This window comes from Typopeltis vanoorti, chromosome 12 (assembly GCF_054136105.1).
Source record: "Typopeltis vanoorti isolate ZY-2024b chromosome 12, IOZ_Tvanoo_1.0, whole genome shotgun sequence".
In the NCBI taxonomy this organism is placed as follows: Eukaryota; Metazoa; Arthropoda; class Arachnida; order Uropygi; family Thelyphonidae; genus Typopeltis; species Typopeltis vanoorti.
Window position 1 is genome coordinate 854,089 of NC_143560.1, and position 20,001 is coordinate 874,089.

A 20,001-nucleotide genomic window follows, 5' to 3' on the forward strand; every position below is an offset into this window, starting at 1 on the left:
AATGGTGTTATTTGACATCATCATCATCAAATTCCTGCCATGTACCCTCAAGGGGTGTACAGGATATGACAGTACTACATGAAAAAATTACATCATTACTAACTTCCTATCAACAATTTTCCTCCAAATCAGTCTGTTACTTGTCAAGACTCCAACATTATCAGATCTTATATTTCTATCGTCTAAGGCACTTTGTACCGTATCAATCCACCTATATCTTGGTCTTCCTCTGGGTCGTTTTCCTGCCAACCTGGCAGAGAACACTTGTTTTGCTAATCTTTCCTCTCTCATTCTATTTAAGTGACCATACCATCTGAGATTAGCTCTGCTAACACATTCCTGGATGCTGACAATGTCAAGTTCTTTCCTAATATCCTCATTTTTAATATGATATTGCCATTGATGCCATCTGTTCACGCCTCTAATCTTTCTCAGGATTCTCATATCTGCGGTCTCTAGTCTTTGGTCAAGTGTTTTACTTCTGACCCAGCTCTCACATCCATAAGTTAAAATTGGTTTGAACACAGTCTTGTATACAGCTAATTTAGTGTTCTGACTAATTTCTTTCTTATTCCATATGAATTTATTCAATTGACTTCCCACGATACCAGCTTTGCTGATTCTGTTGTCTATTTCTATATTTAGTTTACCATCTTCAGTAAAAATTGTGCCTAAGTAGCTGAAATGTTTTACTTGTTCCACAGGTTCTCCATTCACAACACAGTTGACATTTTCAATGATTCTGCCTATTTTCATTGTCTTTGTCTTTTTATTGCTGACCTTCATACCATATCTATTACAACAGCTATTCAATTTAGTCAGAGAATCTTGCAGACTTGTAGCGGATTTATTTAGAAGTATAACATCATCCGCATAAAGCAAAGAGCTGACATTAACATCTCCAATTTTGATATCAGGTTTAATACCACATTCCTTCATAATGTGATCCATATAGATAATGAATAACAGAGGGGATAATGTACATCCTTGTCTCACACCAGATTTAACATTAAACCATCTTCCTGTACTCCCTTCAATTCTAACTGCTGACTCACAACTCAAATAAAGACTAAGTATTGCTTGAAGTTATTTGACATAGGAATTTTTAAAATCTCCTTTTCATATTCCTCGCCAAACATGATATTAACAATTTTACAGCATGCTGGCAGAATTACAGATTCTGCAATTGTGTGAGATTTCATTTTTTAGCAACAATTTCTGCGATTGCATAACTGGCTTCTTGGGCTTTTTCAGACACAGTTACAAATTTAGTCCATCTTTTTGCTTGGAAAGTTTTATCCAGTATAAGTCTTTTAAAATATTCAGCCAGTTTTTTGCTCAAGTGAGAACGTTTAGATTGTAAATATCTTTTTAATTTACTTGGAACCATAGCGTTGTTTGCTAATTTTTCGCCACAAACTACGCATGTAGGATGTGGCGAATCTTCTTGACTGGAAATAAAGCCAAATGACAAATGATTTTCGTTGTAATGGCGAACGTTAGTTTTTAATTTAGTTTTAGAAGAACCAGTACTAGATATGGTATCAGCTGCTGATGTGCTGGGCAAAACTAGCTTCACTTTCTTCTATCATTTTTTTTTTTTTTTCTTTCGACGTACTAGCTTCACTTTCTTCAAATTTTCATTTTTTTATTACAAATGTATCCATTGTTAAAAGGAATACTATTAAATAAAATTAACTGAATGAAAAAAAAAAAATAAATAAATAAAAGAACTCTTACCACTTATCTTAAAAATAAGAGAATTAAATGAAGTTATTTGTGAACACGCTTATCAAAAGATTAAAGCTAATTAGCACACAATTTTAAACTGATTCACCAACCGTAAGTTTTGTAAAATATAAATAAAGGAGCTTCAGGTGTGGATGGAAGACCAGACACTAATAAATAAATGCACAAATTACGACATTATTTCTTTCAATTAATTTGTTTTCACAAATCTCGCGGCACACTGGTTGAAAATTGCTGGTGTAATGAATACCAACTACCATTATGTCTTGGTTTTTATTGACTATGAGAAAGCCATTCAGAAAAAGCATGTGCAATACAAAACCAGCAAGTGGAGGAGCCATATGTCAGGACCATCAAATCAGCATACACCAATGCAACAGCAACAATTAATTTCAATGGAAATATCTCTACTGTGGAAACACAGAGGCATAAGAAAAAAGGTCTGAATATAAATGGAAGATATTTAAGCCATTTATGCTTTGCAAATGACAGTTATCTTTATTTCAACTTCACATGAATGACATGAATTACAGACTTGTATCTGTGAACTCCAAACTGCTGGCAAAACAGCTTGCTCAAAGATAAACCTAAATAAGACAAGTTATGTTCAATAGCTATGCACAGCCAGAAATAATAATAATAAATCAATAATGATGAAATTGAACAAGTGGAGCATTACATACATTATGACAATGGATATCAATGGAACAAAATATAATGGAAGAAATTAAAAGCCTCACAATGCTTGATGGAAAATATTTGGAAACTTATGGTCAATATCAAAGCCAATTACCATTATGCCTCGAAAAATAATTTTCTTCCTATATTGACAAATGGTCGTGAAACAAGAATACTAAATATAAGGACATTCAAAAATTAAGAACAACGCAATTTAGTATGGAAAGAGGTATGCTAAGGCTGGATCACAAAAGAAACACACAGATAGGAAATTTAACCAAAGTCTCTGACATCACAGAAAGAGTGAACCATCTGAAGTGGCAATGGGCTGGGCATATTGCTCAAAGACAAAGTCAATGTCAATTGACAAAAGCATAGGACTGGATTCCATAAGAGGAAAAATGACCACAAAGTCAACCAAAATCACAGTGAACTAATGATATCAGATTTGTGGGAGTGACATGGGGAAGAAAAACCATTCATAGACAGTTTGGAAAAGCCTACATCCAGCAGTAGATTAACGGTGGTTGATGATGACACACCATGTTTATTTCTTGTTTAAGCCAATTTGGCTAAGTCCAAGATTATTTGCCATCTTCATTTGTTCAGTTCTCAGTGAATACCTACTAAGAGGATGCACAATGAAGGAAAGGACTGGACAAGATGTTAGGAAGGAATACTGTTAACATTTGAGAAAGTGCAAGGAGAACTAATATCAGGTGGTATGGTCATTTCAACAGAATGGGAGAGGAAAAAGTTAAAGCATCTAATGCCAAGATGGCAGGAAAAAGACCTGGAGGAAGCCCAAGATCTGAATAGACTGATTCAGTCAAAAGGGCTCTAGAAGACCAAAATATTAGATATGACAATACTGAAGTCATTACAAGTAATAGAATGATTTGTAGGAAGTTGCTGATAGGGGATTAGTGATAATGTAAACTTAACCATGCAGTACTGTTACACCCTTGAGGGCACATATCAGGAAATTAATAAAATTATGCTGCAAGTAAAAGAATGAATGTGGGAAAATAACCTCACTGAATGTGCAGATTATTTTGGTTCTAATAACTTTGTATCGGAACCAAATGAAATTGTTTCAGGTAATGAGTGTTCACTTTGTTAAGATTATCAACCTGTTGTAACAGGGCACATGCTGCTATCATTACAATTGGATGAAATGGTAGCAGTGCATTAGACAGAGGTTCTATAGCCACTGGATAACCTGGATAAGAATTCAGCAAAAGGGTCAGATGGGACATCAGCATGTATGCTAAAGAATTATTCAGCTGAATTGTTTAGGTCCTCAGTATGCTTGTATAATTCATGTCTCAGCTCAGAAAGCCTTACGGGAATGGAAAGAGTATATGACAGTCCTGATGCACAAGACTGATGAAGCAAAATTTCATGTATCTAACTACCAAATTGTCATGATCTCCAGAGTAGTGGTAGGTAGAGCAGTTGGTAAGAAATTGAATACAGAAATAGACTGACAGACAAGCTATACTTGGCAAGGAATGACATAGATTTACCAAACAAGGTCCTCTGAGCAATTTGCTCAATCACTTTATAATGGTGTATAAAGAAAAATGGTACATTATAATGCTGTTGAACTTTGCTAAGGTATCTGATAGGATACTATATGAAATGCTGTTGAATAAATTAGCAGATATAGGATGGGATTGCAATATAAACTATTGACCTAGATAAGCAGGTGGCTGATGGACATATATATATATATATATAAAAAAAAAAAAACTTATGTAAGAAAGGGGGGGGGGGGTGAATCTTAGATTTTAAGGTCACCAATGGGGCAGACCAGGGATCATTCCTTCGATCTTCATTGTTCATTCTATACATTAATGATATTGGGTACTGATATACATCACTTACAGAATGATTTAAACAAGATGGCACCATGAGCAGTGATAATGGCTGTCAATTCAATGTTAGTAAGTGTCAAGTTATGTTTGTTTTATATCGATCCCATACATGGGGGGGTAGAGGGACCTATAGGCACATCAGTGCCGTGTGTGGGGGTAAAGTGAGGACTGAGATAGAAATTAATTGATTTTTTTTTTTTTTTGAAAAGTCGCAGTTGTAGTTGCTTGGGAATATACTTCTTGAAGTCTGTTACAGAGGAAAGATGGGGATGAGATAAAACAGGATGAATAGAAGCAAGTTGAGTGTGCTTGCAGTGACACAGTAAATGGATAGTAGGAAGCTGCAGCTCTTGTATTAACATCAATTCACTGGAACAATGACCATAGAAGTACCTGTAGAATAGATACAGGTTGAAACACTACACCTGTGAGAGAGAGGCTGAAGTGAGTCTAGAGAGGGATTATCTATGATTACCTAAAACTTCCCTTAAAATCCCTGACATCATTCAGAGGCAAGCAGTTAGGATGATGTCAGGGATTTTAAGGGAAGTTTTAGGTGCATCACCCCAAACTGTGAGATATTCTAAACATGGGACACATTTAGGATTTACAAATTCTATTTTATACCCAACCAAACTCTTCACTATATACATATAGTGAAGAGTTAGTTGAGTATAAAATAGGCTCTTGAATGAAAGAGAATGCCAAGTTTCTTGAATGTCGAGGAGGCTATTGATGTGATGTGTTTATGCCAGGAAAGACTGGATGTAAACATTAGTCCAAGAAAAGAGATCTGATATATACTTTGGTGTAATGAGATTTCTAATGGCATATTGTATGGATGGAATTATGCTTGGAGAAAGTGATGAGGATAGGGATCTTGGAGCTATGGTGGATAAAAAGTTAAGATACAAAAGTCACAATGCAAATACAACTCACAAGATAATTGTGATGGAAAGGATGCAAAGAAGAGTTACAAAAATGATATCAAGATTATGGAATGTAGATTATGAAGAGAGAGAGAGTGTGCATGTAAACAGTAGACACTGGTAAACAGGAGAAAGATGAGTGATGGAACCAGTGGCAGCCAGTGAAAATTTTAAGTGGGAGTGCTGCATATACAAAAAAAAAAAAAACTTTTTTTTCCCCTAATCAGTAACAAATTTATTAATAAATAAATTTACATATTAAAAATTGCTTTATTAAAAATCACCACAAACAAACACCAACAATAAAAGTTTTGTATCAATAGCAATGACAAGCGCAAACGAATATCGGCGTTAGATTGCAGTCTATTTGTTTCATGTAACAATAATTGAAAAAATATAATTATTTTCATTACTAAATATATGAAGAGCTAAAGGCTTCAATTCGGCAACGCAAATTATTTATTTAAATTAAGGGATATTACATCCCATATTGTTTCATAGCCGAATAAGAAACTCAAAGAGTTTCATGCCAAATATAGAAACTATATAAAGTTCGGTGAGTCCAAGCGTAAGCAAATACCTGGATAGTGCAACACCAGGGCAACTCACAGTAATCCTTTTCGTAGAGCAACACTGAGGCAACTCATAGTAAGGGTGGAGCGATCACTGCTCCACCCTTACTATGAGTTGCCTCAGTATTGCACTACCGAAAGGGTTACTGTGAGTTGCCCTGGTGTTGCACTATCCAGGTATTTGCTTACGCTTGGACTCGCCGAACTTTATATAGTTTCTATGTTCAGCATGAAACTTTTTGAGTTTCTTATTCGGCTATGAAACAATATGGGATGTAATATCCCCTAATTTAAATAATTCTTTTCATATTTTCAACGGTGACACTCATAATTCAGCCTTGCATCTATAATAAATAAATAATTATATGTTATTTTAGCAAAATAAAATAAGTCATCATCATCAAATTCCTGTCATGTACCCTCAAGGGGTGTACAGGATATGACAGTACTACATGAAAAAATTGCATCATTACTAACTTCCTCTCTACAATTTTCCTCCAAATCAGTCTGTTACTTGTCAACACTCCAACATTATCAGATCTTATATTTCTATCATCTAAGGCACTTTGTACCGTATCAATCCACCTGTATCTTGGTCTTCCTCTGGGTCGTTTTTCTGCCAACCTGGCAGAGAACACTTGTTTTGCTAATCCTTCCTCTCCCATTCTATTTAAGTGACCATACCACCTGAGATTAGCTCTGCTAACACATTCCTGGATGCTGACAATGTCAAGTTCTTTCCTAATATCCTCATTTTTAATATGATATTGCCATTGATGCCATCTGTTCATGCCTCTAATCTTTCCCAGGACTAATAAAATAAAATAAAATAAAAAAATTTCTCAGGACTAAATAAAATAAGATTTACAAAAAATAGCTCCCGACGCACATGCACCAATAATAAACGTTTCATATTTTACAGAAATAATGCGCGTAAGCATACTAAAGATACACTGCCGTTTGGGCAGTGTCGGAATGATGTAACGTGCAATGACAAGTGCAAACGAATATCGGCATTAGATCGCAATGCATTTGTTTCGTAATCTAAAGCGTTAATTGAACAATTTCCGATTATTAACTATTCAATCAATGTCAAAACATAAGCTGTAACCTTTAACATGTTGTATTGTATTTATATAATGTTGCAAGCATTGTTATTATAAACACAAGCAAAATTTAATTTTTTCATTTTTTCCTTGGGGTGCTGCAGTGTCGCAGTGCTTATGTATGGGCTGCCACTGGATGGAACAATGACTAAAACTTCTGGAAGGATGTTACAGGATATCTTTTTTGACGAATTTTCATTATACAGATGTTGAGAGAGAAAACAAGGGGAGCATCCATGAATTTAAGTTTTTGTGTGTTCAATAAAGAGTTAGATTTTTCTCTCACAGAACAGTGAGTGACTGAATCAGTTTGCCTATTGAAATAGCAAGTATATCTAGTGTGAATGAGTTTAAAAGAAGGTATAACAACTGATGCGCATGCATGTGTGTGATGTATGCCCCCTTAAGTTCTTCAATTCTTGGAAGTCCCTCGATGAGTCTGTCGACTCCTTGGAGTTTCCCGGAACAATAATAACTTGATATCATTATTGGCATTCCTAAATGTGCAAGCAGAGCTCATCTTATCTATGGTAAGATTAAGGAGAACAAGAAAGAAAGGTTAACAAAACAGGAGAAAGACTAAAAATCTAGATAGGCTGATGTAGTTTGAAGTGTCTTAGAAAACTGAAATATATGACAAATAACACACTAATTTGGAGGAAAACTGTCAACAGGAAGTTTGTAATAATTAAAAATTTTCATATAGTACTATTATAGTAACCTGTACAGCTCCCATCAAAATACATATCAGGAATTTGATGATGAACTCGTATATACTGAATTCGCATATTATACTGCTATAAGGTATGTTGTATTAAAACAGTACAGTTATTGTATTATGATGTCATGTGCTATATTAATGTATTAATATTTATACATATTGCAATACATAAATATACCAACCCTTATGTCTAAAATATCACTAGACTTTACATCAAATGATGGAAGTGCCAGAGACACTATCAAAAGCTTTTATCGTGCAACCACTTGAGATTTGCCAACCTTCTCCATGGCATCTGTCCAGAGATGGGCGATGTATGTGAGAAAAAAGAAAGTGAAAATATAATGGTATGAAAGTTATGCAGTGGCAAAAACTGCATAATCTGGAATGGTTTGGTAAGAAGATCAAATCCCTTCTGATGACTGGAGTAGAAGAATCTCCACCAAACTAATGTATATAAACTATGAAAAAGGGATCACCAGGATGAGAAAAATCCTGAAAAATCCTACGAAAAATTCATATCTCTGATGGGATTTAAACTCAGTGATATAACTATCATCCAAATGTGACACCATGGTGTCATAAAAACTAAATAAAATAAAATGCAATAAAAACTTCAGTACCTAAAGGCTGGTCAGGTCTGCGTACTTTTTCCCATTCTTCCTGTCTTTTCTTTCTTCTCTCATCAAGTTCAGCTTCTGATACAAAGGATTTGAACTTTGGTACTGCTTCACTAGATGTGCTTGAAAAACTCATAATCGAAAACCTATACAGTTAAAAAATTATTGAAGCTGTGAATTCACTTCACAAAGTTCATTAAAGACTGCCTCTATTACTTTAAATTTTTAATTCAGCTTTAAATACACAAATAAAGTTTGATGAATCACATTAAGCTCACTTTATATTTGAATGACACTATAAATGTTGAGTATCATCCTTAGCAGCAGCCGCCATACACATATTACTCAGATAAGTCATTATTTTTAGTAGATACTATGATATTGTTATATAAATTGGTGGTATTTCACTTATTTTTGAGAGTGTTGTTAAGTGATTTTATTTTGTCTACTATTATTATGCAATATTCTTTCAAAAACATTCTACATTATGGCACCGATGCATACAAGAAAAATGGTGACCAAGACATTGATGTCGACTGATATCAATGTGCAGAATTTAGTGTGATGTAGCATGCGTTTAATGTATTCGTTACTGAGAGTCTATGGTTTGTGGTAAGAGAGCAAGAATAGAGAGAATATTTATCAGAAATGTTTCATAAGTGAGTATAAGAAATGCAAGTCATGGGAGTGAAAGAATGAAGTGAGTGATATAAGGCAGGATTGTCAGAGTGTTGTGGAGAATATAGCAGAAGCAGTGAATGATAATGTATGAAATACGAATGAGAGGTTGAAGGAAGTCAATGAAGCATTAGTGTGGATGATGAGATGCCAGCACAGAAAGAAATTGCGTGCTTACATGGAATCCTTCACAGGACAAAATGTGAGCTTGCGCGACTGAAGAAATGATTGGGGTGGGGGGGGGTTCAGAAAGACAGAGAATGAAAGGAAGAGTGAATGGGAAAAGCCTAAAAGTGCAAGAAACAAGAAAAGAGATAGTACTGTATGGGGATTCAATGATAAGAGGTATACTTAATGAGAAAGCGATGAAAGCATGTTTTACATGTACAAAGATAAAGAATGTTAGTGAAGCTTTAAGTTTACAAAAGAAAGAAGTGAATGAATTAATTGTTTTGGCAGGCACAAATGATTTGAAAGGTGGCAAATATGCAATGAGAGAAGATATGAAATAGTTGTTAGAAGAAGCAAAAATGAAGAGTAAGAAAGTAAAGATTGTGAGTCTGCTGCCTCAGTATGACAGGACAGAATTGAGAAGGGCCATGATTGCCAATAAGTTAATGAGAAGATTGTGCAAGAGGAATTGTGCAATTTATAGATATGTAGAGTGAATTTCATGGATGTAAGGCCCTGTATATGCATGATGGATTGCACTTAAATGGTTTTGAAGCTTGGAGAAAGTGTTGTTTAGTGAGAGGTGGGAAGTGTTTCCCCTGGTTTCCCCAAACCAGAGAAACTAAAGGTATTCGGGAGGAAGAACCCAAGCATGTGTCTAGCTACCCGTGGGACAAATGAGTGCGAGTTGAGGAAATGACTGTGTGGAAATGCCATCCCTGAGATAGATAAGTATGAGTGCAGGAATGATTATGAAGAGCTGGATGCAATTTCCCAGGTTTTGAATCTGAATGACCAAGTAATGACATTATGTAAAAGGTAACTATGGTTCCAGGGGGATGTCGCAATGCATGTACGCAAATGCCCAAAGTATCAGAAATAAAGGAGAGGAGTTTTAGCATTGGTAGTGGAACTTGGACAAAAATTATTGGCAAGACCTGGTTGTCAGAGAATGATGCGATTACAGAGATAGAACGTAATAGATATGAGTGCAACTCGCACTCATTTGTCCCACAGGTAGCTAGACACATGCTTGGTTTCTTCCTCCTGAATACCTCTAATTTCTCTGGTTTAGGGAAACCAGGAAAATATCATCAAAAATAGTATCGAAGAAGGGGAATAGGTGGAGTATTATTAATGACAGCTGAAGAACTTTAACCAACAAAAATAGAAGTTAAGGAAAATTGTGGATCTGATGGAAATAGTTCATTTCAGGCTGTCTGGTGTGAGATAAAGGTTAACACAACAAAATATATTGTTGGTTGCTGGTATAGACCTGGGACCCAAAAAAAGATGTGGATGACATCATCTACAGATTAGCACAATAAGTGCACACCGAGCAATTATCATGGAAACTTCAACTATGATGATATAGATTGGAAGGAGGAAAGGGCATGTGGCAAAACAGAAATCAAATTTATACAGTTACTAAAGGATAATTACCTGAACCAGCATGTGATGGAAGGGACCACAGGTTTGAGAGTGTTGGATCAAGTAATAGCATCAAGAATATCTATCTATAACTGCAGTAGCAACTCCAATCAGGAAAAGTGACATGCAGTCTTGTCCTGGGATGTTGCTCAACATGTGGAAATTTCAGTCAGGAAAAGGTTTATGAGGAACTACAAAGATTGTGACTATAATAATCTTAGGAGGTAATTTGGAGGAGTGCCATGGCATAAGAATTTGGAGGAGTGCCATGAAATGAATGTTATTAGTGTGTGGGGGGGGGGAGGTGGTCAAGGATTGTTTAAGCAAGGCAGTATCAGAGTTCACACCCAGGGTCAGGAGGATAAACCAAGTAGGGATTAAATGGATGACTAACAATATAAAGAAGGAGCTGCAAAAAAAATAATAAAGCACTATGAAAGGAATATAAACAAGATAATCAGCTTGCCCATGAGCAATATAAAGCACAAAGAAGAAGGGTAAATAGTATGATAGGAATTCTAAACAATATTTCAAGAAAAAAATCAGCTAAGCAGTCCAACATAAATTCAGAAGAGTTTTTCGCTATGTAGCAAGTAAGAGAAAGAATGATTATGGAAAGATAACTTTACTCAGTGCTGATGGTAGGAAAGTGACAACAGAAGAAATAGTTAATTACTAAGTGATCACTTTGCAAGGTTATATGATCCAGGTAGTGACAGACATCTGACACAATAGAGACTGATGTGAGCATTGAGGTAGAAAAGTTGGCTGAAAGTAAAATTCAGGAATAGGTGGATAGGAATATGATACTCTATAGAGGACCACATGACTTTGCCTCAGTAATTTATTTACATTTTATAATAAGGTAACAGCAAACTTCGATAAAGGAAATGACACCATGATATTGTTAGACTTTGCAATGGCATTGAACAGAATACCACATGGAAAAGTATTATATAAGGTGGAGCAAATGGGAATGGATATGAGGTTGGTGGCATGGATGGGTGTGTGTGTGTGTGTGTGTGTGTGTGTGGGAGGGGGTGAATGGCCGACAGATATCAGGTGGTGTACAGTGCACTGGAATCGAGGCAAATGAGGGTGACTAGTAGAGTGCATCAGGGCTCTGTACTAAGACACTACTCATTAAGTTGTACATTAATGATATAGCAGAAGATTTGAAAGGGGGGGTATTCAGTTGTTTGCCAATGATATATAACTATGGAGGGTAATAGTTGATATAGGTGAGGCAGATATCTTACAGGATGATTTAAATAAATTGACAGCATTGGCAAAGGAAAATGGTTGTCAATTCAATGTTGTGGGGGTGATGGTTACTAAAGTTACTAAAGGGATTCTATAAGATTGACACAGAAGAAATTTTTCAATATGTGGGAAGTTGTGAGAAAACAAACGGTCACACTTGGAAATTACCTTAGAGTGTGGGTTGGTAAGGGTGTGCAGACTAGGTTCTTTACTTGGAGAGTGTAAATTAAAAATGCCAAGAAGTTATATTCTTGGTTTAATCCTTTATCCATGTGTAAGCAAACAAAGTTTACATGTGAAGTTACTTCACATTCAACTTAAATACTTGGAGAATGGCGAAAGAGTGGAATGAACAGCCAGAGATGGTTGTGAACACCTCAACAGTGAATAGGTTTAAGGTTATGTATGACAGGTATTATGTTAATGGATAGAGTGGGTCTCCTGTGATGAGTCTTTCTGACTACACGGAGTGCTCATATAAATAATAATAAATTAATGTAATATCCAAGTAGTACCTTTAATTATTATATAATTAATAATACTATTTCTCTATATAATGGTGAACATTAGAGTTAAAATGGGAAACATTTACCTAGATCATCTATGCTTGAGGAGTTAGATACTACAAAACATAACTCAATAGTTATGTTGATGGAAGAAGCTTGTTTTGTCCTTATTCCTCTCCAAAGAATCAAACATCCTGTAAATCAGTATACAGATACATAAAAAAATAAATAAATATTAGTATAAGTGATCTGTTATGTGTAGTTATTACTACATATGAATCCTAAACAGCATTACCTTCTAGTTAAATTATGCACTTTATATTACCAAACTGAAGTTTTTATATATCTAATCCCATAAACAGTTTTGGATCCAATTCATGAAAGGAGATAAATAGTTCATGAGGATCTGTTAAATGCATATAAAGCACTTGAATTTATATACTTATAGGAACTAATATTAAACTTAACACATGTTGAATTCTAGGTTAAAAATAAATTTTAAATTTAACTAATAAAAATGTTTAATTTTTATTAGTTAATTGGAGAGTGGAGCGATGATATCATCAAATGGTGCAGAAACTCTATACAAAAGCTGAGTCAATCTTGCACAAAATAGAATGCAGTGGAAGAATCTTATCAAGATGACATCAGACACCAACGGGTGTTGAATCCATGGTTGTTGTTGATGGATGGCAGATAATAAAAGGGTCATGTTACTTCCTGTGAAAAGAAGATGCATAAACCTGTTACATTACATACTAAGATTAAAATTATTAAATTTAGTATGATGTATCAAATTTCTTAGTGAAGTAAAAAAGTGCTACCCTCAAATGTAACAATTTTATTGCCAAAATGGAAAAACTTTTAATGACATAGATTCATGACCAAACTGGCTGGTGTGTTCTCTTTTCTCATTTGCAAACATTATTCTAAATTTTTCTGTTTGTGTGTCTGATGTAAATAAATGCTTTATTTGCATCATTTACACACATGACTTCTTAAAAATGTTATTAAACCAATACACACAAGTAGGGAAAAAAAAAAGAAGATTAATTTGCTATACAACAAAATTCACTATATGACAGTAGTCTGGAACCTAACATTTCATATCATCTGGGTATGGTTGGGCTCTGAAAATAAGGCAGTGAATGGGATTGGATGGGATTTCAGATAATTACTAAGGAAATGACCTGGTTATTCTATTCAAGTCTGGGATCGCAATTGTGAAAGTGCTCTAAGAATGAAAGGAGGGCAAAATAGTGCCACTGCATAAAGGGATAGAATGGAGGCATCATCGAACTATAGACCAGTTAGTACTACTTTTGCTGTTGTTAAAATTTTTGGAGAAAAAAAAATTAGAGATCATACACAAAACAGGCAGACAAAAGGTAATATCTGTGAAGATCAGCTGGGATTTGTTAAAGGAGTGCTTCTGTTTCAGTACTTTTATAATAAACTGACAAGAAGGGTTTCCACAGGCATTTCATCATAAGATGCCATGTGATAAATTGATATTTATATTTGCAACACATGGGGATATTATTTATTTTATTTAGCATATGCCATATTGAACATCACAAGGCATAAAATTCATGATGCACAGTAAAAACCTTATAAGTTAACATCTAGATTACAAATAAAATCAGCTGATTCTTTGGTTGCAAACAAAAATCACTAAAATTTCCTTTATAGGTTCTTAAGGTGCAATGCCGCACTGATTGCTTCTCAGCTCCACAATTGTAGTTTGGGGTAACTGCATTGTCCCATTTGTGAAAAGAGTTGGCACATCTACCACGTCCTGTTCTGATTCTATTGAGGGTAGATATCAGGTCAGTGTATTTGGAAATTGGCAGTCTGATAAGATTTGTTGGGCACAACAGAGCAGTATACCAGGCTTTACTTTTTCACCTTTATATCAAGGTTACTGTGTTACTGGGTTGCAGGGAGATATTTAGTTATTTGCAGATGATGTGAAGTATGAAAGGATTATTACTAATAGTGTCAGCATGGAAGCTCTTTAGGAAGATTCGGATAAGCTGGACAGATGGACAAATTAATGAGAATATCGGTTTAATGCAACTAAGCTCTTGAAATCTGGAATCCAATAATAGGAGGCTGCATACGCTATTAGTTAAATCAGTCATTCCCAAACTTTTTCGGTTCACAGCGTCCTTAGTGTATCAGGATTCTTCCACAGCACCCAAAGTCAGGGGGCTTGTCCCCACAACACCAAGCCTATATCAACTCAATCCTAAAGACTTTTGCATCTCCCATCATCTCGTTGCCCTTGCCTCAGTTCTAACAAAAATAATAGAAAAATCATACAGGGTTGACAATGAGAAGTTCTTTCACTTTGTGAAACAGTGGGAAAGAGCAATGACAAGGGAGGGGGGCATCCCTGGAAGTTGCAAAAGGGAGCTGCGGGCAAGAGTGGTTTCTTTGCATGGAGGGAGGCTGAACCTGATAGTGGTGAGAGCAATAATGGTCAATGAGTTCAAGGAGTGATATAATAGACTGTGTTTTCTAGGAAGGCCCTCCAACGATGAGTCTTTTGACTCCATGGAGGCCTGTAATAATCAATCCCACTACTTAGAAGCCTGCCTGTTGATCAGTGATGACCAGTGTGGATGCTGCCACTGTATACAGCAAATCTCTTTGCTAGCATCACTCATTTATGCACCCAAACTTTTAGAAAAGTTCGGTGAAATCTGTGTGGTCACTAGACATTTCTAAGGCTTTTTGAAATTTTCAGAAATTTCTCCTTGCTATACATCCACCCTTAGTAACTGGATTGCCAATTTTCTCTCTTGTTGCTCACATCCTCCATCTCATGTGGAAGATGGCCTTTTCTTTTCAGATTTCTACACTAATGCCAGAGTATCCCATGACTCTGTACTGGAACCCAGATCTTTCTTCTATTCATAAATGACCTATCATTAACCTCAAATCAAATTCAGTTTTTCTAATGATAATACACTGTATTTCTCATTCAACAAATTTTGTGATGTCCATATAGAGAAATGCCTTGCTTTACATAGTTAATGTATCCTGTGAAAATGTGTTGATTGAATATAAAGAAGCACTGAAAAAAAAAAAAAAAAAAAAAAAAAATGCAACTTATCCATGGGATTTCATAAACTTTACAAATTTTTTTTAAATGTCTTTATTTTTATGTTTTTACTGCCAATGTAACTAAAGGATAATAAAATATTTGAAACAACTGAAAATTTATTACACTGCATAATGTATTCATAATTATACATATGAATATATTTGAAAGAAAATTTTCTTGAGAAATGTTTGAACAAAGTAATTTTCACAGTGACCTTTTCTGTGTGTACATCTTGGTAACAACTTATAGCTTTGTCCACATTTTAGTGCACTTACCATATTTACTTGAATATAACTCGCTCTCATATAAACCTCGCATCCCTGATTTTACTTTACAAAAAAATAAATTAAAAAGTTTCACATATAGTTAGCACTCGAAAAAAGTTTAAAACTTTGTTATGGAAGATTCGGATATTTTGGAATTCAGTTGAAGAGAATCAGCATTTCATCTCAACAATCAGCGGCTTGCTTTGTCATTGAGTCACACAATCTTCTGTTAATACTGCAGGAATCATATGCATAGATATGGAAGCAACCAGCAGAGGAAATATGGGAGTGAGGGTGTAATATTCCCTGCATGTGTGTTTTTTCCCTTTTACTTTCTATCTTTATAAGTTTATATATTTTTACTTTATTATTTTATGTCTTCTACTCTTATATACTCTTTATTCTTAACTTTAGTTTTTACAGATTATCTAATTACCAATGCCTTGAGAACTTTGGAAAGTTTATTTAGAGTTATGAGTGCACCACCAAGGTTCTCCTTTCAAGATATTAGTTATAATTAAGAGTATCTGTATAATCTCTAAGTTTATCTAAAGCCTTATTGTCAGTCATGGCTACCCCTATTTACTGTCTCTCACAGGTTCATTTTTTTTTTGGAAACAGTGTATTGAATAAGGATCAGTAGATACATATCTTTAACATAACAAAGATGTTTATTTAACCAAGCAGTACTTATACAAAACCATTAATGAATTGACTCTTTCTTAATTCAATTCAAAATCTACGAGTTATAACATCACAACAGATATACACACATTAAGACATACAGTATTACTAGTTATAAAGAAATCTACCTTCTCATCTCAATATTAATATGATCATGCTAAATATATCCATTAACAAGTTTCTCTTATTTTAAATAGCACAATTAGTCTTCAGCATCTCAGTCCAGAACAGTGAATTACATTATAACTCTTAGTAAGGGAATACCGTGAGTAGAAATAAGTACAAAAATAATGACGGAAAATCTCACGTAAAAAGATTTTTTTAATAGTATAATTTTCGCCTGTGTGTCACAGGCATCTTCAGTACATGTTAAGCTAAAATTAAACAATAACTGACAATTCTAAAAAGCGCCACCTAAGTAGCTAGTGTAAGATAACTAAAAAGGTCAATAAAATTTCAAAAAACTATATATATATATATATATATATACAATAAAAAGTTAGGAAAGATTAGCTGATTTGTAAAGTACTATCTCCCATAAGATAAACAGATTTGATGGTTTACGTCTAAGTCTGGAGAGTGGAGTAGAGTTTCATGTGTTTCTTTATAAAGCCGTTCTATGAGGAACCGCCTTTTGTGAAGGACTCGTCTTTTTCCAATGAACTCTATGTCTAGTTAAGATGGCATGTTCTGCAAATCCAGACTGTTCAGGTTTAAGGTATTGAATATAAGACTGATGTTCTTCTAGTCGAATAGAGGCAGATCTTCCTGTTTGTCCGAAATAAGATAATCCAAAAGAGCAAGGAATCTGGTAGACATCTGGATAATTAAGATGTGGAAGCTTGTCCTTAGGAGAAGTGAGAAAGGTGGAAATTTTTCTGACCGGTTGAAAGGCAACAAAAATATTCAGTGGTTTTAAAACTTTTGCTATACGTTCACTAATGCCGTGTACATAAGGGATAGGAATGCGCGTTATTTCTTCTGTATTTGAAGAGGAAGATATATTAAAACTACTCAAAGCTCTTTTGATGAGTTATTACTTTTTTATAGAAGAATTACTTTTTCCTTTCCATTAGATAGAAAGGAAAAAGTAATATATTGCAGTTCTTTCTGTAAGAGATCATCTGAGGAACAAAAGGAGTTGGCCTGATGAACCAGTGTTTTAATAATTCCTGCCTTTTAACTTGGATGGTGATTAGATTCAGCATGGATATAATGGCCAGTATGAGCCATTATATCTTTCTATAGACTGAGAAATGTAGGTTACCATCTGGTTGGCGAAGAATTAGAAGATCTAAAAAGGCTAACTGCTTATTTGATTCTATTTCAAGGGTAAACAGGATTCTTGGATGACGTGCATTTAACTTAGTGAGAAACTGCTGAAGTTCATCAGAAGAGCCATTCCAAATAGCAAAAATGTCATCGATATATCTGAACCAATTATTCAACAGGTTACGTTTTGAATGTGCAAAAATTCTCTTTAATGCCAAACTTCCTTGTCCTAACCTTTCTTACTCTAAATTTAAAGCATTGAAATCACTGAAGAATAACAATAATTTAATTATTACAAAATCTGATAAAGGGAAGGCTGTAGTTATTCAAGACAGGAAGGAATATGAGAGAAAATTGTCCCTATTACTCCACGACTATTCAACTTATAGGCTTCTTACATCGGATCCTACCAGGAGGCAATTGAATAGACTTAATTCTCTTATAGATAATGTATCGACTTGGAATGAAGATCAAAAGAAAAAACTTAGAACCTTCTTCGATCATCCACCTAGATTGTATGGTCTTCCGAAAGTTCATAAACCAGGCATTCCATTGAGGCCAGTTGTAGACTGTATAGGTTGTCCCACATACAAAATTTCAAATTTACTCACTTCCTCAACTAGAAGAACTGATACTTATATAAAAAATACTTTAGATTTCAAAAATAAAATTTCTGATCTTCATTTGGACGTTTCTGATATCATGATCAGTTTAGATGTTGTTTCTTTATTTACAAATGTTCCTTTATCTGAAAGCATTGAATTGCTGTAACAGGAATTTCCTTCAGACATTGTAAAAATATTTCATTTTGTAATACATTCTGGCTATTTTTCCTTTAAAAATAAGTTGTATCAACAAATTGAAGGAACAGCAATGGTCGATCCTCTTTCTCCTGCTATCTCCAACTTCTTTATGGAAAATTTTGAAAAACGTATCTTTGACAACATTTCTCCCAAACCTACTCGTTGGTTCAGATATGTCAATGACATTATTGCTATTTGGAATGGCTCTTCTGATGAACTTCAACATTTTCTCACTAAGTTAAATGCACTTCATCCAAGAATCCAGTTTACGCTTGAAATAGAATCAAATAAGCAGTTAGCCTTTTTAGATCTTCTAATTCCTCGCCAACCAGATGGTAACCTACATTTCTCAGTCTATAGAAAGAAGACTCTTACTGGCCATTATATCCATGCTGAATCTCATCACCATCCAAGTCAAAAGGCAGGAACTATTAAAACACTGGTTCATCGGGCCAACTCCTTTTGTTCTTCAGACGATCTCTTACAGAAAGAATTGCAATATATTACTTTTTCCTTTCTATCTAATGGATACAAGAATTCCTTCATCAAAAGAGCTTTGAGTAGTTTTAATATATCTTCCTCTTCAAATACAGAAGAAATAACACGCATTCCTATTCCTTATGTACACAGCTTTAATGAACGTATAGCAAAAGTTTTAAAACCACTGAATATTTTTGTTGCCTTTCGAGCGGTCAGAAAAATCTCCCCCTTTCTCACTTCTCCTAAGGACAAGCTTCCACATCTTAATTATCCAGGTGTCTACCAGATTCCTTGCTCTTGTGGATTATCTTATTTTGGACAAACAGGAAGATCTGCCTCTATTCGACTAGAAGAGCACCAGTCTTATATTCAATACCTTAAACTGAACAGTCTGGATTTGCAGAACATGGCCATCTTAACCAGACATAGAGTTCATTGGAAGATGCCTGTGACACACAGGCAAAAATTATACTATTAAAAAGATCTTTTTACGTGAGATTTTGTCATTAATTTTGTATTTATTTCAATTACATTATATTTTGTAAGTGTCCCGTGGACTTTCAGTCTATCTTCTGAATTGTAAAAACAAACACATTAAATTGTACTATATGTGTCAGTGTTCCACTTTCTCCATGGGTGTTCATCCTCCATTCGATACCAGGTTTTCTTTCCTAAAATAGGGCGTTCATTCTCATTATCTCTTTTCCACTATTGAATTCTCCCATGTTTTGCTAGAGTATATAACTGTTTATAGTCTTGATGGGTAGGACGTCTGTCATCACTCCCTTCTTCTTTCTCAAGAAGGTTTATTTCCACTGTGCCCCTGTCGCCCCCTGTGAGCTCTATATCTCCCTCTTGACTTACTGCCATCTTGACACTTGAGATGTGAAAGGTTTTTCCCACGTCATCTTGTTGGTTGTTTCTAATTACTGAGGGATCATTCTTGTCCTTTCCGCCTACATTCCCACGCACCTTAGCTTGTTTACCACCTCTACAGTTGTGGTTGTTCTTCTTGTTACCCTCACTGGTTCTATCAGTCCAAAGTCTCCGAGCATCTCCCTTTCAAGTAGCCTGCTTTAC

The 20,001-nt window shown here is 34.9% G+C and overlaps 1 protein-coding gene across 3 annotated transcripts in view; it reads right to left on the bottom strand.

The window, feature by feature from the left end:
- The window catches only part of LOC150100541 (PSME3-interacting protein-like), a 148,124-nt gene that overhangs the window by 120,716 nt on the left and 7,407 nt on the right, over positions 1-20,001 (bottom strand). For all 3 annotated transcript variants that reach the window (XM_090401410.1, XM_090401411.1, XM_090401409.1), the window contains exons 2-3: positions 12,391-12,498; positions 8,259-8,401 (exon numbers count right to left, since the gene is read on the bottom strand). In XM_090401410.1, the coding sequence (XP_090257536.1) occupies positions 8,259-8,391 (133 nt within the window). In that variant the 5' untranslated portion in view covers positions 8,392-8,401; positions 12,391-12,498. The remainder of the gene's footprint in view (positions 1-8,258; positions 8,402-12,390; positions 12,499-20,001) is intronic.